General features: G+C 48.0%; 1 protein-coding gene across 1 annotated transcript in view; it reads left to right on the top strand.

Moving 5' to 3' along the window:
- The window catches only part of trps1 (trichorhinophalangeal syndrome I), a 106,486-nt gene extending 94,199 nt beyond the window's left edge, over nt 1-12,287 (top strand). Inside the window, exons 7-8 of the mRNA XM_062530146.1 lie at nt 3,076-3,198; nt 10,848-12,287. Of these exons, the coding sequence (XP_062386130.1) occupies nt 3,076-3,198; nt 10,848-12,287 (1,563 nt within the window). The remainder of the gene's footprint in view (nt 1-3,075; nt 3,199-10,847) is intronic.
- Nucleotides 12,288-22,062: the final 9,775 nt, after the last annotated feature.

Below are 22,062 nucleotides of genomic sequence, written 5' to 3'. Positions count from 1 at the left end.
AGCTCGAGTCGAGGAAATCATGTAACAACAAACCTGGGCACTGGCTACACACCGAGCGCTGGGAAAATCTGTGTGCTTGTGATTCATTGGTCTCTCAGCCACATCTGGATTTATTATGCTTGGTGTACACTGTGTGTGTGTGTGTGTGTGTGTGTATTCGTTTTTTTACCACCAGTAGGAATTTCTTTACCCAGTTTGCGTTGTCATGGTTACCTTTATTTGCCTACGCCCCTTCGTCTTTCTCCGTACTTAATTGCGTACTCCGTGTCCGTTGCCACTCGCGGGTGTTTGCGTGTTGAGATCCTTCCTTGTGTACCTGTCGCAAAGTCGGGAGGAGACCAGCGGAACGCAACGAATGAGACTGTCAGTCCTGGCACCCCGAGGCTGGCGAACAGCTCCACTCCTCAGCCCCCCCGACGGCCGTGCGGAGAGAGAGAGCGCCTGGGACGCCATGGCAGGACGGGTTGCGAGAGGGGAACACGTGTGAATAATTTCGGAGCCTGTGGGACCGACCGGGGAGCTTTGGAGGAGCCAGAGGCTCAGCAACACACCGAGCCGATGACGGACACTCTGTTTGGCTTGTAACGCTAGACCAGGATAGGAAAGAATAAATCAATCAGTCCTGACGGGGCTTGTCAGTCCTGCCATGTGGGCCGCAGAAAGCCAACATTTGGAGACTGGAGGTGCAAGAATGTTTGTTTCTTTTTCCTCCGCTTTTTTTCCCTTTTTTTTTTCCTCGATTAAACCTCAAGAGTTTGTAAAAAAAAAACATTGATCCTGACTTAAATTCTCTGTAATCCAATTTGAACTCAATCCACTAATACAACTTAATTTGATTTGAATCATGTACTGTACGTGCGTTACAGTACAAGATCTTGCTGCTAACCAATATACCCTTACCCAGTAAAATGAAGCCGAGGAAGAAACTCGGTTCTGAAGTTTGCGTTATGAAACTTTATAGCCCCAAGTCTCCACCTTGAGTGTAGCGTAATGACAGCAAATGAATGAATCGATAGTGATTTGATGGTCCTTGAAATGAGCACTGCTGTCTATGGAAAGTGACTGGTGGTTAAAACACGGATCCTGTAACCCAGGCGGTGATTGGACCACAGGCAGCCATGCGTAACAGAAAGCAAAAGCGATTGCCCCGCTTTCCATCCGATTCAAGAGGGCCATTGTCAGAGGGGGCGACTTTTGCACTTGCTGTTGATGACCCACTGAAAAACATTTCTCCATCTCATTAAATTATTGCCGTCATTCTGGAACCTTAACGAGCAGCCGGGCTACTGTCTCTCATCCGTCCTCCGTGTCCCTCTTCATTTCTCCGCACGTTTCCGTGATTAATGGCTGGTGTCGAACGTTAGAGTGAGCAGGCATAAGCAAACGCGAGATCATAATTAGTTTAGCTGACGAGAGGGGCCCTCCGATAGCGCTCGCATCTGGATGGAAAAATGACCCTATAGGGAACTGGCTGCTCACCAGCACTTTTTACTGAGACATTGTGAAACACCCGATGAATCAAGTGCCCTGTCCCTTGCCAAGAAAGCTCTCTGGCCTTGAAGCCAAAATTATGTCTGCAGAAAGCTTTCCATTCTAAATGTATCTGAGCACAATTAGGAGCATTGTATTTTTCTGGCAGGGAGAACATGCTTCCCTCCTGAAGATGTCTGACATTAGATAAATTGCACACATTCTATAAGGCCCAAATGACTTTTGCCGGGCATAATCTAGATAATTCTGGTGTTTTGCCTTGCAAGTCACGGGCTGCTTGTTTCCTTGTGTTCACTTGTGTTTGAGCCACCGATAAGTCTGGTAGTCACCAAATGATTCATGTTGTTGTTTTTTCCTCCTTTCTTTCCCCCCTCTCTCTCTCTCTCTTTCTCTCTCTTCTTTCCTTCTGTCTCTCTCTCTTTCTATTTTTTGTCAATGCCGCAGTTGATTTATTTTGTTTCTTTTGGTAGACTCTCAAGAACAGTGAGGTCCAAAATGCAACCAAATGAAAAGCTGATAACGGAGTGAAACTGTGACAGCACGTTAATGAAAAACACAAACAGAAACCAAAACAACTCATGGGAAATCAGCTCCGTTGCAAACCAGAGGAAGGGTTGGAGTCGTTTTTTTTCCCCATCTGAAGCCTGTCGGACTCAGGGGGCCGTGTGTGTGTTTGTCGCTCGCACTGGGCGGGGACAAGCGTCTCGTAATGGGGGTGACGGTTGCAGCCGTCTCAGTGGTACCTTACAAGGCGTATTAATCACCAGAAGGTTAATAACCGGAAAAATCAGCTGGGTTCTGCTAATCAACCTGCGGCCTGACCTTCTGATTGGACAGTGCGAGGTCTCCAGACGTCGGGGGGGGGGGGGGGGGGGGGGGCACGACTGCAAGGCAGACGACCCCCTTGGCAGCACAGTGGGAGGTGGCCCGGGCCGGCGTGGTCATTCCTCCCATCTTCCATACCTACCTCGCTCTGCTTTCCCCTCACGGGAGCGTCTACTTCACACCACATGCCCCAGACGACAGTTCGGTCAGACATTCAAACCTTTGACCACACCACCAGTTCTACGTGCAAGTGGTGTGTGTGTGTGTGTGTGTGTGTGTGTGCGTGTGCGTGTGCGTGTGCGTGTGCGTGTGCGTGTGTGTGCGCGCACGTGCTTTGTTTTCACAGCTGATGAAGTACATGAGCCATGTACCACACTGTAACTTTTTCCAATTCAACAATACCTACATTACACTGCCCTCACTTCCTGCTTTGCCCTGCATATATCGTGTGTTTATTTTTAGAACAGTCCAACAAGAACATGTTGGGGCTAGAAAGATTGCAATAGACATATATTTTGTTAGGTGCCCTCGGTTTATTTTGATACTTACATGGTGCGTAGCCATCACCACGTAACACAATCAGAGGTCTGAAGCTTAAATGAGGCCTTCTCTCCCCATCTACCTTTATTTCCTTGTTTCTCTCTCTCTTTCTCTCTCTCTCTCTCTCTCAATGCTCTGCTTTCATTCATCCTTCTCCGTCAGCTCCGATTCCCTCGTTCACTGACTCTCTGTCTCTCTATCTCTCTTTTTATGTTGCAGAGGCGGCGAGGCTCCGGCGTGTTCTGTGCCAACTGTCTGACCACCAAGACCTCTCTGTGGAGGAAGAACGCCAACGGGGGCTACGTGTGCAACGCGTGTGGCCTCTATCAGAAGCTGCACTCGGTGAGAACGGGGAATAGGAAAGAAGTGGGGGTGGGGGTGAGGGTGGGGGTGGTGGGGGGGTGGCGGTTGGGGGTGAGAGAAGATGGTGGAGGGTGGGTAGGGGATGGCTTAGGAAAACACAGAGGCAGCCCACCCACCGAAATGAAATAAAAAAAAAAAAATAAAAAAAAACGGTTGGAAAAAAGTGAGGAGATGACTGAGGTGTGCTCGGCTAGTTCACCTTGTTTCCCTCCTGTCAGAGCTGGGCCATGCGACCTTTGACATGGGCAAGCAGAGGGCTTCTTTCACTCTTCTCACCTTCAACCCTACATAATGACAAACCTCTTCCACACACACACACACACACCACACACAGTCAGCTTTTCACAGGTTCAGAAACATCTGACCTTGAAATTGATCCCTCACACAACAGACCAGAGAGAAGCATTTAAGTCCTGTTGCGTTCATCACCTTCCCACCATCACGGACACTGCGGAATTGTTCCACACTTGCACACTATGATATATTTTCTTTCACACCCATGGTCTAGTCTTTCTCTCTTCACCTCTTTTCTCTCTCTCTCTCTCTCTCTCTCTCTCTCTCTCTCTCTCTCTTTACCTTCACTTCTCACATACACACACACACACACACACACACACACACTTACTCACAGTCACACACAGTCTCTTCCCTTGAGTTTTGCACTTGAAGCCTCTGTCAAGTATAGTGCAAAACCATGATAGGATTGATCCTGTCACACCAAAGGTAGTGCCTGATTGCTGTAGTGGAAAGCAGATGTATAGAGTCACCTGGCAAAATCAAATGAATTCCACAAATTGTGTGAAATCAAATCAAAATGTCAGGAATCATGGAGAATTGTTTTTCCCCCCTTTACTGTAATTCTCCTTGGTGATTGGTTTGTTTCTGTCACAGAGGCACTATGAATAGGGCCAGTGGGTTTTCTTTCCTGAAAACAAACGTCACTGTTCCCTGGAGTCAATCACGATGGGATTTTACAATTGTATTTAGTTTACAGGCTGTTCGCCTCCTTCAGAAACTTCAGTTTTTGATCCGAATGAGCAAATGTATTTATTTTTCCCCTCCCTGCCCCTTTTTTTTTCGCCCCCTTGCGTACTTAAGGCTTCGCTGTCTGATGAAAAAAATCCTTGAAGTGCTCTAGTGTTCCCCCCCACCCCTCTTTGAAATTGTGTCTGGATAAACATTTGGGTAAACATATTTGACAACATGTGAGGAATTAGCCTCTCTCCCCGCAGAACACAAGGCCGAGCATTGTGCACGTATAACGTGCCCCCGTTCGCCAGCCAAAGCGGTGTACGCTTTTTTTTTTTTTTTTTAATATGCGTTAACTCAATTGGAGCTGGGTAGCGTCTGAAAGTTCTCATGTCTTTATGGGTTTGGCTAGAGGTCTCTCACCCCCCCCCCAGCCCCCCCCCCCCCCCTTTCCATCAGCGGGAGCGTTGACGCGCAGGGCTCGGGGGTGTCTGGGCGGGCTGCCTGGGTGGCAGAAAGCCCCAGCCCTAGCCCCAGTACACACACACACACACACACAGGAGGCTCCCTGAATCGGTGTGGTCGCCGGGGGGCAGGGGCAAGGGCTGAGCTGAGCCAGGCTGGGCTCCACAGGTCCCGGCCACAAGCGCCCCCCCTTTCAGGACCTGTGCCACCTGGCGGTTTGGAGAAACAGGGTTGGGGTGGGCGAAGGGGGGGGGGGGGGGGGGGTAGGGAGGGAGGAAGGGAGGGAGGGGGTTTGGGGGCTCTGGCCCATCACTGCTCAGGCCCACCACAGTATCACTTCAGCGCCACACTCTCACTCGTCTTCCCCTCCTTCATGTCTCTCTTTGTTCATTCTTTTCTCTCCCTTTTTCTGTCTCTTCCTGCTCTCTATCCTTCTCTTTCTCTCACCCCCTCTCTATTTCCTTCTCACTCTTTTTTCTTAAAAAAAAAGAAACTCTGATCTACCTGCTTAATAAGATGCCTTTCTTATACACCCTTTTTGTTGTTTGACAAATATGCAGGTCATATTCTGAAAGGGAACCCAGAGTTTAGTCCCTGTTGTGTTGTTTCTTGTCAGCACTTTATCTTTTCGTAATGCTGACCTAGAACGAGCTTAAGGCTCCATTCAGAAACAAAGCCAAGCAAATTGCATTTGGTGTTTTTGTTATTTGGAGATTTTTTCATAGTGTATTGATTGCACCTCTAAATGAAATTCATTTGTTCAAATGGTGTTTTTTTAGAAGAAAAAAAGGCCTCTCCCATATTTACCTTAAAATCTGGGACACAGCATTTTTATTTTGTATTTGAACACACTTTGTCAATAAGTAATTACACCTCGTTGTGTTTTTTTTTGTTTGTTTATTTTTATTTGTTTCTGTATTTGTAGATATTGTACCTCAAAGCAATGAGCAGATATATGTGATCTCATGGTATAATATCACCCCCATTTGAGCATTTAAGCAGTGTTTAATTTAAAAACTGCTTACACCTTGAGCTTCTGAGCCCAAGTACTAAGTTACAAATATGTCCTCACCAGCCCATGAATTGTACCATGGCAGTGTGCTACCTACTGTACTAGTTTGTTAGCTCTTTTGATCATGTGTGTGTGTGTGTGTGTGTGTGTGTGTGTGTCTCTGTCCCTGCTCTCCTCTTGTTCAGTAGTGTGTGTATGCAGTGGACCATCAGGTTGAGCACACGTCATGCTCGGCTAGCAGCTAATAAATGTAATGGGAGAAGGGCACTCCAAGTCTGCGGGGTTTGCTCCTGCTAGGCCCATGCTTGGCTGCGAGATTGCCTTGTTTGTTTTTAGGGACGACTGGGGCTCCTCTGGCGGAGGGTCTGACTCATTCTTGCCACTGTGGTGTTCTGAGAGGGGGACACAGAAAAAGCCAGAGAGAGAGAGAGAGACTTAAGAGAGGGGTGGGGGTGGTGACGTTCAGGTAGTATGGATCACCAGACAGTATAGCCATGAATAATTAATTTTGCTCAACTCACACACCATCGTTAACAGGCAGCAGCCCCCTCCCCCCTCCCTCCCCCCTCCCTTCCTCTGAACCACCACCCCATCCCTTGTCCTTCATGTCTTGGCAGCGGCCTTCCATTCGTATTTTTATACTTTTAAATAAAAAGTTTATACGCCGTGCAGAAATCATTTCATAATGGCACCTCGTAAAAAGCGCGTTGCAGCAAGGCCTAGCGGAGCGCAGGTCTCTCCGTGCCAGAACACACTGCAACTATAAATGTCTCTTTGATTTTGTCTACTAATAACCAGAACCCGTCAGGAGCGGGCCGGATGTGCGCTTCAATATGGCGGCCACCGTAAAACTCGGCAGAGCACCCGCTAGTCCTGATCGCTCGCTCATTGTCTCCATCTTTTATAGATAGGCAGGTTTTTTTTTTATTTATGTGGAGTGGATAGGATGGGATGGGAGTGAAAAATTAATAAAGAACTTTCAAATATCAACTTAGTTTCTGACCTGTTTGACCTTATGTAGAGGTGCTCTCTCTTAACACAACAGTGTATTGATGTAGCAAATTAGCAGGATTAGCAGGTTAAATTGCTTATCGGTTCTTATGACTGGAAATTGGTTCCTTCCTCTCCCACAGGCTAAACAACAAAAAGGTTTTATTGACATACAAACTCATATGTTAACTCTTGATGCACCTTATTAGTAATAAACAATTACACTGAGATTAAGCTTAGAATGCCATGTTGTATGTAAAAATAGGTGATCTAAATACAGACCTATTTAATCCTTGATTGTAACTGAATGGTAGAGGATTTGCATAGATAGAAAGAAAAGGTTAACATATCTGACAGTAGACACTATGGAGGCGGTATGTACTGTATATGTATGTATTGATATTAAATAATCATTTTTTTAAAAAAATCTATTAAATGAAGCGCCACTGGTGGAGGGCACGTTAGCAACGCTCGGTTCATTTTATTCTGCGGTTGCAGAAATGAAGGAGTGGAGTGTCAGTGATGTTATGTTATGTGTTTACGTCGCTAGATGAAGAAGCAAACACCAGCTGTGGTGTCACCCACAGGTCACAGAGCGCATGGAAAATGTCATGTCCTTTTCTGAGTGATTTCTGCCACGCCAAAAGGAAAAAAAAAACACAGTGCTTCAGGTTTGTTTTGCCGCTCTGCACATGGAGTAGGTGTGCGAGGTGGCAATTGCAATCAGTGTCACACGCCGTACGCGTTGAATTTTCGAGGCGTCTAATCGTTGCAGGGAGAATTATGAAGCGTTCTTCTCATTTGTTAGAATGCAAAATCACATTAACAAATGATTGTGTACCCCCCGATGGTAATTTGCCATCTATATGCCGTGTCACTGCCGTTTTAAAATAAATTATTTCTTCTAACCATCTGCTTGGCTCATCTGCTGTAGCAAATGTCATAATATTGTGTCTTGCCTTCCTCTTTGTAAAAAAATATGTCCTTGCTTTGTCAACCCCTATCCTGGCCTGACTTTGCGATTTTACTTTGTGAAAGCTCTTCCGTCGTAACTCGGAGGCCACCCATTGAAATCTTTCAACAAAGGCGAGCGGCGGCACTCTCACAGAAACAGCTGAGATTTCTATGGTTACAGAGAGATTTTCAATTCTTAAGGAGAGGAGAGAAAGGGAACAGCACACACAAAAATGTGTGTGTGTGTGTGTGTGTGTGTGTGTGTGTGTGTGTGTGCTAATGTGCTAGGGTGCTACTGTAGATGTCCATGGCTGTGTTTTATCTGAAAGGGACACTATCCAAAAATGACTGATGGGGGGAGTGGGGAAGAGGAAATGGAGGGAGGTAGAGAGACAAAGAGAAATTAGACAGCAAAAAAAAGAGAGAAGTGAGAGAAGGCGGAAGGGGAGAAAAGAGGTGAGAAAGAGGGGAAGCACTGTCCATACTCGTGTGAGGAAGAGGGGAAGCACTGTCCACACTGACTGTGCCTTTCCGAGCAGAGGTCTGAACTGGCCCAACAGCAGAGGGCACTCTTTCTGTTTGTCAGATTTTCCAGTCATCTCTGTCTCTTGCTTTCTCTCTCTCTGTTGCGCTCTCTCTCTCTCTCTCGCTCTCTCTCTCTCTCTCTCTCCTGTAAACTGTCCTGATGCCTCCCCGCCACAGACGAGTCATTTCTCACCACATTCATCTCTCCACCTCGGCTAAACCGAAAGGCAGCTGTGCACAGATTTGTTTAACTGATACCACTCCCGTTTCTTAACAAAGCAAACATTTGTCAAAAAATACACCTCCCTCGCACTTCTTTTCCTTTTTTTCACCCCTTCTCTCCTCCTCTCCTCCCCCTGCTTCCCTTCAGCACGAGTCAGTGTGCGGCCAGACGATTTGCTTGATGGGCTTCTGGTTGTCTTTTCGGAATAAATCACCCTCTCCGTCTGAGGCAGACGAGGAAAGTTAGTAACCAGAGGAAGATCTGCGTCGTCCCCCCCATCCTCTTATACACGTTAACCTGTGCTGTGGTCAGGACCTCCCCCACCTTCCTGCCCCCATTCACCCCCTCTCCTCCTCTCCTCTCCTCTCCTCTCCAGTTCTCTGAAATGATTGGTTTTTCTGTGGCCTGGGAACCTGTGGACAGATTCCTGTGTGCACAAAAGGGGACTGGCCACGCCGTGTGGGATTGATTCCGCTGGGACTCCGTGCCCCTCAAAGTCAAGGAGGGAAAGGGGGGGCCATCTGATCCCATTACACTCCCCCTCTTTCTCCCCACCTGCCCCTCTTGCAATCCCCTGCACCCCCCCCCCTTCTACCCTCTCCCCTCCTCTCTCTCTCTTTCTCTCTTTCTCTCTCTCTCTCTCTCTCATTCTGCTTCCCGGTGTCATATGCACATTGAACGCTAAGGTGCAGGTTGTCCAATGGGGAGTGAGAGAGAGACAAGTGAGCGAAATTAATCAAAGAAAAGAAAAAGGCTTCACCTTCATAACCCTCCTGGCCTCCCAATTAGACTTGGCTTCTGGTGATCCCCCCCCCTCCCCCCCCTCCCCCCCCACACCTCCTCTCTACTCCTTTCCCTCGCTCCCCCCTTCCCAACGGATAGGAGCAGAACAATGTGTAGATATCTCCCGTTCTACCTGACCAGAGTCCATAAGTCCTGTATGGCTATAATGACGTACAGAGGGAGTTGGATAGAGACAGAGAGACAAAAGAAAGCCAGAAGAAGTAGAAGTAGTAGAAGCCAACACGTGATGAATGAGGCAGCGAGATCCTCCTCACCTTATACATCTCCGAGGGTCTCCTCACGGGAGTCACATGTGCTTTTCCCATAGTTTACTCCTCATCCTCCTCCTCCTCATCTGGTCTTCCTCCTCCACAAGCCCTCTACCAATCCACCACCCCCCTCCCCAACCCGGCTGCAGATGAGCGAATGTTTTCGCCTGGTTTCAGGTCCAGCAACACGAGCACACGAGAGACAGACTCACTATCAGGCCCCCTCATCTGATCGCCCCCCTACTCGCCAGTCAAAGCTCGGCGGTGCGCGTGCGCCAGCGCCAGAGCCAGAATTCTTCAAAAGATCCATCTGCCTTGCCGCCCCGGTCCAGGCTGTGATACGGGATGGAACATCCCTCAGCGCCGCGTCTCCTCAACAACACAATTTCCCCCCGAACGGCGAGGAGCCTTCTGACAGCAATTGATATAGAGAGCCGGGCAGAGCGCCGGGCAGCAGGGGAGTTTATGCGCTCCGTTTATTTGCTATGAGTGGAGGAGGGAGAGAAAAAAACAACAGAACATGAAATAGAAGGAACAGAACTAGCTCAATAGCTTCCTTCCTTTACCTCTCTCTCCTTTCTCTCTTTTTCTCTCCCTTTCTTTCTCTCCCTCTCCCTCTCTCTCTATCTCTCTCTCTGATCTTTTCTTGCCCTGTTCAGCCTGCCCAAGCCAGTCCGACCCCAGCAGTGTAATTAATTGAGTTTTGATGACTGATTATGAAGCTAACCAATTGCTAATTAACGCTGAACTGATCAGCCAGTCCCCACAGAGGGAGCGTGAGTATTAGCCGCGCTAGCACTCATAGCATTGTTCCACCTGCAGTCTGCGCCACCGCATCACAAAGGGCCCTCAGGTCTCTGGGTCCTCCCATCCCATCGCCTCTGTGGGTGTCATTAGAGCTCGTGCCTGTGGGGGGGGGGGGGGCGAGAGGGGGGGTTCCATGTGGAGGTGGGCAGCTGGTGTTGGCGTGCCCAGGGCCCGCTGACCAACTCGGCCCCCCCCCGCTGCTTTACTTACCACCCGCCGAGCTCTAATGGGCAATCAGCAAGCCACTGAAGCCTGCCGCAGCGGGACACATTTGGACTCGAGTCCAAACGCTCGGGCCTCACCTGTCTGGCCAGCTGTGACCGCAGGCGGACCTGGGGAAGGGGCAAAAGTGCAGACTGACTTTTTTTCAAACACACACACACACACAAACACTCACACGTACACACACACACACAGACACACACACAGACACACACACACACACACACACACACACACACACACACACAGACACACAGACACACACACAGTTCACAAACCCACCACAGGCAACTACAGGCAACTACGATAAACATTACAAAAGATGATGTTAACACAATCATGAATAATGTAACTAATAATAATTGTTGTATCCCGACTCTCTCCTCTGGTCTCGCTATCTGGTTCTCAGACCCCCAGGCCCCTGAACATCATCAAGCAGAACAACGGCGAGCAGATCATCCGCCGGCGCACGCGCAAGCGCCTCAACCCCGACACGCTGCCGTCCGAGTCGGTGGGGCCCAAGCAGCAGCGCGGCGGTAACGGCGGCCTCGGCAGCGAGGAGCGGCTCAACGGCAGCCCTCTGGAGCGCCGGCCGGACGACCCGCTGACCCCGCAGGGCCCCGACAGCAACCCGCCTTCCGCCGCGTCGCTACGCGCCGACCTCGCGCACGGCCCGCTCGGCAAGTACGAGGGCTACGGCTCGCCGGCCTCCGCCGCCGCCGTCACCGTCAAGGGCCACCCGAGCCCGCGCTCCACCCACGCCTTCCTGGTCAACCAGACGCTGGAGATCCAGAAGCGCATGCCGCCGCTGCACCTCCACAAGAGCCCGCCGGACGCCGAGGTCAACAACGGCCTCTCCGCGCCCGGCTCGGACGGCGGAAGCGGCGGTGGCGGCAAAGGCGGCTCGGAGCGCGGCAGCCCCATCGAAAAGTACATGCGGCCGTCCAAGCAGGCCAGCTACTCTCCTCCTGGGAGCCCCATCGAGAAGTACCAGTACCCCTTCTTCAGCCTGCCCTTCCTGCACAGCGACCTGCAGAGCGAGACCGACTGGCTGCGCTTCTGGACTAAGTACAAGATGTCCGTGCCGGGCAACCCGCACTACCTGGGCGCCGTGCCCGGCCTGCCCAACCCGTGCCAAAGCTTCGTGCCTTACGCCCCCTTCGGGCTCCCGCCTCACTTCCCTCCCCCGCCACCTCCGTCCTCCGTGGGCCCGGAGAGCGACGCCCCGCTCGACCTGGCCATCAAGCATTCCAAGCCCAGCCCCTCCGTGACGCCTAACGGCGCCGCCTCGGGAACCGCCGCGATGCCCCTCGGGCTCGCCACGCCGCCCGCCATCGTCATCGAGAGGAGCAACTCGGAAAAGCGCTCCTCGCCCGCCACCACGATCGAGAAAGACCGCGAGCAGCAAAAGCAGCAGCAGCAGCAGCAGCAGCTCAAGGCGACGGCCAACGACGTGGACGAGGGCTCGGCGAGGGCCCGGTCACCGCAGGCGCTCTCTCAGCCGCAGCGCGCCAAGCCGGAGACGGCGGAGCAGGGAACGCAGGACGAGCTGTCCAGCAGGTGCGCGCGCTGCGGCATCCTCTTCCTGGACGAGGTGATGTACGCGCTGCACATGAGCTGCCACGGCGACGGCGGGCCCTTCCAGTGCAGCATCTGCCTGCACGCCTGCGCCGACAAATACGACTTCACCACGCACATCCAGAGGGGCCTGCACCGGCCGGCCAGCGAGCCGCCCTCCGCCGCCTCCACCCCGACCCCCACCCCGTCCAGGACCCGGACCCCGACCCCCACCCCAGCCCCAGCCCCGGCACCAGCCCCGGCACCAGGCGACAGCCCCCCACAAGAGTGAGCCATTCGCCCGGCGTCCAGGATGTCCAGACGACCTCTCGGCCAGAACGAGCAGCGTGAACTGCAGGGGGAGCAGTGGAGACAGTGCTTCAAAACAGAACACATCCTCCCCTCACCCTAGACCCCCCCACCCATTCCTCAATCCTCAACTCCTCACGCTTACCCCCACCCCCCCAACCCCCCCTCCAATACTCACCTTCACTCACCTGACTTAAAAAAAACACATCAAGAAGTGGAGGAGGAGCCACAAATGTGCCATGCCGGCCTGCGCTGCCAGTCTTATGCGGTGCCTCAGTCTTTCAAAATGGGAAATAAGACAACGAGAGATCTAGACAGCTGTTGGGAGTTCATTACAAGCTGAAAACTAATGAACAACAAAAAGCTATTTGCAATTTCCACATTTTTATGAAGATACAAATGCTTTTTAATGACAATGGTACAAGCAGTTTTGTTTTCCCTCCTCAGTTTCTGAGACTTGTCGAGCAGTCCAGCAAGTAAGGTACATGAGCAGATTTATTTTAAATGGTTTGACCTTTTTTTGCTGTTTTTATTTTATTTTATTTTATTTTATTTTGTACTCCCTTGCCTTTCTCCAGTGGGAGAAGCGGCTTAACAAAATGTTCTCGTACCTCCAGTGACTCCAGGTGATGGGCCTCACGTTTTTTGGGGCAAAGGGTCGAGACAGGTGTTTCCGGAAAGCCACGGAAGAAGTGACAGTGTCCTCAGCAAAATTCAGACTAACAAAGACGTCCTCAGGGAACGTGCACGGCTGATCTAGAGACCTTAAAGTAGTTTAGACTTACTTGTCGCAAGTTAACATTGTACTAAGTGTCCTATGTTGTATCAAACAATGTTCATTTCTAGAGATGCATTTCTTTTTTTTGTGGGGAGGGAGGGTGATTTTGGGTGGGTGTTTTTTTTGGTTTTCCCCACAGATATCCGTCAACACTTTAAGCTGCTGCCTTAGTTGCTGGGATGCAAAACCGATATCACTAGAAATTTGGGAAGGAATACAAAGAAGAAGAAAACAATATATTTTCTAAGATGTTAATAAGAATAATCCTTATATCAGTGCCTGATATATTGTACAAAGTATTTTCTACCTGGTATGTTGATATGCAGCAATGAACTTGCATTGGAGTAAAGAGCCCGTGAGCTAGGCTCTGACAAACTGTTTACATTTGCAAATGTAGCAAACTTGGTAATGAAGCAAACACCTGCTATTGTTACATTTTCTTTCTTCATTGATTTTATTTTAATATTTTTTATCTCACAAGAACAAAAAAATGCTATTAAGAATATAATGCCTTTTTTTACAAAGGCGGGAGCTTCAAGGAACAGAAGGACATGGTTATTTTTTTAGCGCATATGTATCCGTGCAAAGACGCCACACCACGCATCTGTCCATTCCAAGCATAGTCTGTCTCTATTCTTTATCTTACCTGGCACAGACACACACACACACACACGCACACACACCGCAGTGCTTTGTAGTTTCAGAGCATCTCTCCTTGTGGTGGGCCTCAGCCTCTCACACTCTAACACCGAACAAAGACATACCCATGAGCCTGACCAGGCTTTGGCATTCACGTTTCATTAAGTGAATAGGATCTCTGAATTAACAAATAAACAATGTTTTTTTTTTTTAATCCTTCCTCATTTGATAGTCCAGGCATTTCAGCCACCACCACACATTCATCAGTATCTCTCTTTTTGTTCTTTTCTTTTTCTGTCCTTTTTGGTGTGTCAGTTTTGCATTTTAAGATGAAATACTGAGAGAAGCAAGGACTACAGTAATTCTTGCCTAGTTCCATCTGCCTGCCCGACACAGTAGAGTATTGTAACCAGTCATGACGTGTCGTGCAGGTGTTCTGCAGGTGCCTTTTCGTCGGAACAGCGGCAGTTGTGTGTAAACAGTCCCGAGTTTGCAAAATCCATGCGTCATGTTGCAGGGCTGTGTCTTAAAGAGGGCAGCAACATGGAGGCAAAAGGACTCATGACTGCGCTCACATGTGTGTGGAAGTTCCTAAAGTTTAACTGCACCACCAGCACGCGCCCTCATCGACTTTCATGTGGAGGACCTACAGTAGAAGTGAACACGAGCAAAGGTGTGAGGCTTCTCCACCACAGCTGGTGGTCCAGTTTTAACTTAAAAGCCACGGCAGGAATCAGACTGGCTCCGTCGGTGCCTTGACACCACCCGATCGCTTTCTTATTAGACTCACACAGTGTCCTTCGTGAGGTTCACATCAGCTTAATCGCCCACGCTCCCTTCCGACTACAGATATTACAGATCCTTACCAAGCGGATGCCCCTCCTCATCAGCAATATCAGATCCACTGGACTGGAGCTGAATCGGTAGGCCTAGCCTGTAATCATCTTTAAAAGCATCCGGCGATGCTCAGCAGAAGCGAAAAACCTCTGCCGTTTTTTACTTAATCACTATTACACACGCCCCCCTGTACATGCTTTGCTAGCTTGGAAATGTCTTTACTCTCTGCTAGTCTGGCTTTACCCTGTCGTGGAGTGCTGCACTCCTGCCCACGGTATATATTTATATGAAGTGGAGAGAGCGAGAGAGAGAGAGAGAGAGAGAGAGAGACTTGGAGGATGTATGAGAGAGAAGGAGAGAACGGATGAGAGAGGAGGATGGTGGTATTATGGATGTGTTGGAGTGTGTTGTTGTTGAATTACTGAGAGGTGTCAGATACTCAGTATAGCCTTACGATGCTGCTTTATTGCAAATGCCTCTTGGGAAATAAATGAGTAAAAAAGAATAAATTTAAATAATAAAACATTGTTTTTTTTTTGTTTTTTCACAGGAGCATTTATACAGTAGGTTATTGAATAACATAAGGAACTCTTGCCTTTTTTTTTAAAAAAAAATGTTTATTTGTTTGAGATGTCATAGTTTATTTGCTCTTGTTTTTATTTCTTGTTTTCTGTTTTATTTTTCATGGAGTATGGATGTTTTTAAGTTGAAATATGTTAACGCTTGCACTTCAGTTATCCAGTTTATTGCCAAGGAAGAATGATGAAATGTAATTAGCATGCTGCATACAGGTACTGCATCTTAATCAATTGACTTTTTTTTTTGTAAGTGACCATACATATTTTATAAGGGCCTTATGTAAGGCTGCCGGGAGAGAGAAATGCATAGGAGGGGGGGTGGGGTGGGGGGGGTCGGTGGGATGGGAGGCCTACGAAGCCAGCTAGGACATGGTCATGGCAGAAGGCAAAAAATGTAAATGTTTTTAACCATAATTTTTTTTAGATTGTTATTGTTTTTACTTTTACAGCATTTAAAGTGCATAGATGATGGTTTAGAATTGTTTTGTTTTTGTTTTGTTTTTGTTTATTTTTTTGATTTTCAGCAGCCACCTTAACGTTTTTGTGTTGTAGTTTTTACATGCAAACAACAAAAAAAATCAACAAAGATGGCAAAGATGTCTGTTACATCTAAACTTGAATAATAATGATGATAATGATAATAATAATTAATAAAGTAATAACAAAACATGTCAGATGGTGTGATGTCATCATTTTTCTTTCACAACTAAGAGACAATGACAAGTCTTTCACATGTTCAGCGCTGTCAATAAATGTCTATAATTAGTGTAAAGGGCATGTGCCATACTTAACTTGACCTACGACCTACGACCACACCATGACCTTCATGTCCAGAAGAAAAGGGCTATCTTTTCTTCAGTCAGTTTTTCACCCGGAGATTGCTGTGTTCCATGTTGTAGAGATGCAGGTAAACCTCTAAATAAAGCCCTCTGCTGAATGATAGCCAAGGTGTTAGTGGACTTGCGCTCGGCACAGGAGGGCCAATGAGATGATGGAGCCTTTAAATGAAGAGCCTTGACCCCCCTCTGGCTGCCGTATGTGGATGCTCCATTGATTGACATCCAGTCGTTTGACTTGCGGTCAATATACAGTTTGCGAAGCGCTCGGCTGGAATGCTGCTGTCAGACGTGTCTTTTAGCAACAGCAGCGCCAGCGTCAGACATTGACGACCACAAGATAAGACATTACAGCTGCTGCTAACTTAAAAACGCACAGTCTAAAACTGCTGAGCTATCTGAGAGGCATCGACAGTTAGTCATTCAGTCCTCTGTGTTCCAAGTTCAAAGTCTTTCCAAACTTTAACAAGTGTTTACGTGCTTACCTAAAATAATTCCTGCAACATAAAATCACTATGAAAGAGAATTCTGTGATTTAGAGAAGGTGATGCAATCTCATGAAACTTGATACATTAACAAACACGAGTGTGACTAAAATATGTTTTCATAAACATTCCAAATATCTCCTTTGCAGCCGCCACTCTTGAATAATGAAATATACTACTGGTTATACATGTTTGATACTGAATTATTTTACATTTATCAACAATCCTGGACATGTTTTAAAACATAAACTACATAACATACGATACATATCTATCAGCTCATTAGAAGGTCTGTCACAAAATTAACCATTTACAAGCCGGTATCCACCATTTTCCGTTTAGATAGATTGACAGACACTATCATTGATGCCTAGGGAAATGCTTTCTTTGAATTTTAGCCATTAGTGAACACACACACACACACACACTGTACCGGGAACAGTGGACCGCCCACAAGCAGTTGAGGGTTACAGTAGGTACGTTGTTGAAGGGCACCTCAGCCCTGGATGTGGACATGGTGAGAGCAACGCTCAGCAGCCTCCTATGATGTTCCTACTAGTCAGGGATCCAACTGGCCACCCTACGGTTACATGTCAGCTTCCCAACCAGTAGGTCATGGCTGCCTGCCCAATGCCCTTCCTGCCTGCACAGCTGCCATTCTCCTTCAATGGCAAATTAATTTGTGGTGATTCTGAACATCCAGAATTAACTCTTATTGACATGCAACAATATAGGCTACACACAGAATTCCCATTTTCATATACAGTCGAAATGTACATTTTGGACATAAAAAAATGCTTTTCAAGTACATTGTATTGCACTTTACTGCAGAAATAAGTTATTTTGATTTGCAGACTAATTAATCAATGAGACGTATTGACAGTGTAGCGTAACATGCTTTTGCAGCAATTGCCTCATAACGCTTATGGCATGTAGGTTTAAGTTTCATAGCAATGCCAACATCCTCCAGTTTATGTATGCTAAATGGTCTATGCTTGCGTACACAAACCTTTCGTCATTTTTGCAAAAGTACAGCATTCAGCAACTGGTGATGAGAATGGGCTGTTTCTTAAAGATTCCTGGATACGTTGAACAATAGGAAAACCTATTCTATACAAGTACTCTGAAGACAATGTGATAGGAAATGGAAAGACCATACAGTTAACATGATAATGTTCCATGTAGACTTTCCCACTATACTTTATGGCTAACATTTGCTAATAAGGACTCCAGTCTTCTTCAAATGCCTCTTTGACTGTGAACTGAATTCTGCAATGTATATGGAGTGCTTGTTTCAGACCTTATCGGTCAGCAAGCAGTATTGTTCCAGCTTATTCACTTATCTCAGCAACCACCCAGATTGGTCATAAAAAGAAAGCACTGCATTAAATTTATATGGTTATGTACTCAAACTGAAAGGTGCCCCATGCTTTCTGGAGCCTTTCTTTTGACTGCTAGCCTATTGGCGTAGTCCCATTGTTTTCAAAGGGACACCAGTGAGACTGCTAGGCCGCTGGCCATTCTGCTAGTCTCCAGCAGAAAGCATGTCTCCATCCCTCTCTCCTGTGGAGGCACTTTGGACGTGCCGTGCTGCAGCCGGTCCAGAGTGCTGCTGTGGCGTCCCACTGCGTCTCCGCCGGAACTGCAGATGGAGTCGGACCTCTGTAGGCAATCTTTGAAGCTGATGAATGATGCTCTCTCTCTCTCTCTGTCTGTCTCTCATGTACACACACACACACACACACACACACTGACAAACTGACAAACTTTTTCTCACTCACTTATTCACTCGCCTCTGGCCCTCCCCCCCCCTCCTCCCCCCGCCCCCCTGCACAGCAGCACACACTCTTGGTTTGGCAAGGTCTACTGTCATCCAGCTCGGGTACAGGAGTGGTCTGCCCGTGGCCGCCAGAGACCGGGGGACCGGGCGAGGACGTGGGGGAGGTGGAGAGGCGCTTTGATCTTCTCCAGGCAGCGGCTGGATCGGTGCGCTGGCGGCCGGCTCCGGGACCGCCGGCAGACAAGTAAACAACAACAACACACCGGCATTATGAGCGGCGAGGTGGAGAAAGCGCTCAACACGCGCATGTGTGTGTATGTGTGTGTGTGGGGGGTGAAAGTTATGAAAACACCCCCGCCATGACTCAATAAATCATGAAAGCCGCCGGGCGGTGAATTTCAATGCACCGGTGCCTGTTGCTCTGGACGGGCCCAGGCAGAGACCGGTCATACGGCCGTTCCTGTCACACTCCTGCCCGGTGTGTTAAGTGACACGATGTTATGGTGGTTACACAGCAAGGGAAGATATCAAACAACCTTTTTTTCACATTTGTTGTGAGGGATTTGGGAGGCACAACATGTGTGCTGATGCACTGTAGAATGGGTATTGCCCATGGATTGTAGTAGTATCACTATCTTCCCACGGCACAAAAACAGAGACATTTTGCACATCCAATTCTGGTCCCCTGAAGGTGCAGACTAGTCTGGCTATCCACCTGGCTACCACACAAAGCTCAGTCTTTTAAGATTGAACATTAGTCTGGGGAGTCTGCGCTTTATTTCTACTGCACAAGAGGCGTGATCAATGGGCATAGTTCAAATGACTCCATACGCTTGGAGAGTCCCTCAACCAATCAGACCAATGATGCGGGTGCGTCTTTTGGAAAAGCTAGTTTGTGATTGGACCTATGGGTGATGGACAGGAAGCAGGGGAGATAGATGTGCAGGTCCCAGGCCCAGCCGCCGATAGATCAGACAGGGGTTCACCCAGCCTAGGCGCAGACTGTAACGCCAGACAACGTCTTTCTTCCTGACGTCCAGTATTGCCATCCACGGGACCTCTGTAAAACATTGAAAATAGGCTACCTACTTCTATTGACCTCCAAATTTAGACGTCCAACTAGCGGACCTAGTTTGCATGTTGTGCAGTCATCCAGAAATGGACCGACCGACAGAATAAAGACGTGATCTGCTCATCCATCAAAAGCTTAGTGGGTTATGATATACTGTATACAGTGGGTTATGTGGGTTATGATATATATATATATATACATTTCCACTCATCAGTGTGTGTGCTTCCTACAGTAGGTGTTGACCTACTGGCCTCGGTGTGGTGTTAGCACCTGGCTATACTAGTCGGGCCTCAGAGCCCTTGTGCAGATGCTCAGCTGTGGACAAGCAGCGCGTGCCTAAATGAGCAGCCAGCAGGTCACATTCAGGAGGGGTGGGGGGGGGTGTGTCTAACGGTCGCTCAGAGGCACGCTCCAAATGTCCTGGGTAAAAAAATAAATAAAATAAAATAAAAAAAACAGCAGACTGCTCAGGTGGGAAAGGTTACTGTAGCCTCTAGGGACGAGGATGTCAGGTGCCGTCCTCGAAGGCCTCAGTGTCGCCTGACCGATGGCCGTGGGGGGAAGGCAACAGACTGTGACACACTTTTTGAAGGTCACCTGGAGGTTTCCTCACCGTGTAAACAGTCACTTAAAATCAGACCATGAACTCACACACTGAGCTGTTTATATTCACCTTTAAAAAAAACAACCACACAGGTTCTGTCTAGCTACTGAACTCGTGACCTACATGTCTGTCTACACCTACATGTACTGTACCGTGCTCACTAGTTGCGTTGCATGTCATTTTCATAGACAGACCTACTGTATGGATTATAGTTATATATTTAACAGAAGTAATAGAGTTCATAAAGGGTCAATGTTTTTGTTGTGCTTGTCCGTTGAGTGTCTCAAAAATCATACGCATTACGACGTTAAGGGGTCTCTGGATTCTGTTCCAGACGGTGAACGGGTCTGAGAAATGCCTTGGTGCCGATCGTCGCCACAGCCTCGCTTCATTATCAGTCGACCCCCATCTCCCCTCTCGCTCCCCCGCCGTCGCGACACAGATTTAGCGCCTTATCAGCCGGCTCTGGCCCTGGCATCGTGGCAAATTTCGCAGATGACGGCCCAAGCCTGTCCCGCAGCACTCCGATGAACAGCCTCATTTCGGCACAGCCCAACAAACCGCTCCTCCGGCGGCTTGCGGGGGCCCTAACACATATCAAATTAATCAACAAACCATTCACTTTTACAATTTGGGAGTTATCCGCGTGATTAAACCGGCCCCGTGTGGATGGCTGGCTTCGCTCCTCGCCCGTCGCCCCCTCCAGCCCTGCAACCTCCCACCCCATCTGGAAACAGGCTGTTGATTGGACGGCTTCCATTCATGGGCAAAAACCAAATTGTCGTCGCCCCAGATACGGGACTGTGAAACAGACGGGGGCACGGCCGTCCGGTAAAGGGGGCCAGCGGGGCTTCCTGCCCTGTCTGTCTGTCTGGGTTTGACTCTTTATCCTCCTGACTAGCAGTTCATTTTTGTCCTCTCTAGAGGACCTTTCTAAACTGGAATATCTCCCACACCATACATACTACTGAGTTAACTCCTTTTGATCTCTAAAGAGGACATCAAGGGCTTTTAAATGATATCAAATATATGGGGGTGGGGTTTTGGGAACTTCCTCTTTTTCTTCCTGGAAAATTGGGTCAATTTGACCCATGACATTACAAGACCCAAAACCCCACCCCCATAAATTTGGTATCAATTAAAAGTCCTGAATGTCCTCTATAGAGAATGAAAGTTAGCTCAGAAAGTTAGCTCAGTAGCATGCATGGTCTGGGAGATATTCAAGTTTACAGATGTCCTCTAGAGAGGACAAAACAAACTATATTTCTGCCCATGAAACTCCTGTCTGTCTATCCTTTGGTGTGCTTGGTCTCTCTCTGCTCTTTTTCAATCTGTTTGCCTGTCTGTCTGTCAATCAGCTTGGTTACCCATTTTACTCTCTCTGTCTTTCTCTTCATCTGCTTGTCTGTCTGTCTGTCTCTCTCTCTCTCTCTCTTTCAAACCCTCCCCTCCAACCTCTCTGTCTCGTCTTTTTTATTAGACATCCGTCCTTGATGAACCTCTCGATATTTATCATGCGCAAGAGATGCACCCTTTGAATGTAAACCATATCCTGTCAAACAAGAGCGATGGCTCCCCATGAGAGCGATGATCCATCTCCGCAACCCCATGTCACATGCTGCTTCTCTTAAGTGGGCTGTTTGCAGCTGGCTGAGTTTGCTTAGCAGGAGCTCAATAATCTCAGCCAGTGCCGCTGACAAGGAAAGTTTTTACTATATATTAAATTAACTTTATTATTCATGTATTATTCATTGATATATATTTTATGATACAACGTGTTGCAGACAAAGGTCCGCAACCTGTTTCGTGTCAGTTCAGAAAGAAAAAATCAAAAAGTGAGCCAGCTGGGAATTTTATTGCACAAATTATTTTGAAATGGCTCATGCTTTCATATGGTTAACACTATTTAACCTGATTTATTACAGTGCTAGAACAATAGCCACTGTAGCTTATAATAGGCTTCTGTTTGCCAAATTTGCAAAGGTCTGACCCTAAAACAAGTGTTTCCTCTCAAACGCTAAGATCTCTCTCTCTCTCTCCCCCTCTCTCTCTCGCTCAAACACACACACACACACACACACACACACACACACTTTCTCGCTCTCAGTCTTGCATAACTCCAACTGTATTTTTGACATATTGTTTATTC

The sequence above is a fragment of the Sardina pilchardus genome, chromosome 24 (assembly GCF_963854185.1).
Source record: "Sardina pilchardus chromosome 24, fSarPil1.1, whole genome shotgun sequence".
In the NCBI taxonomy this organism is placed as follows: Eukaryota; Metazoa; Chordata; class Actinopteri; order Clupeiformes; family Clupeidae; genus Sardina; species Sardina pilchardus.
This window is presented reverse-complemented; position numbering and strand designations above follow the sequence as displayed.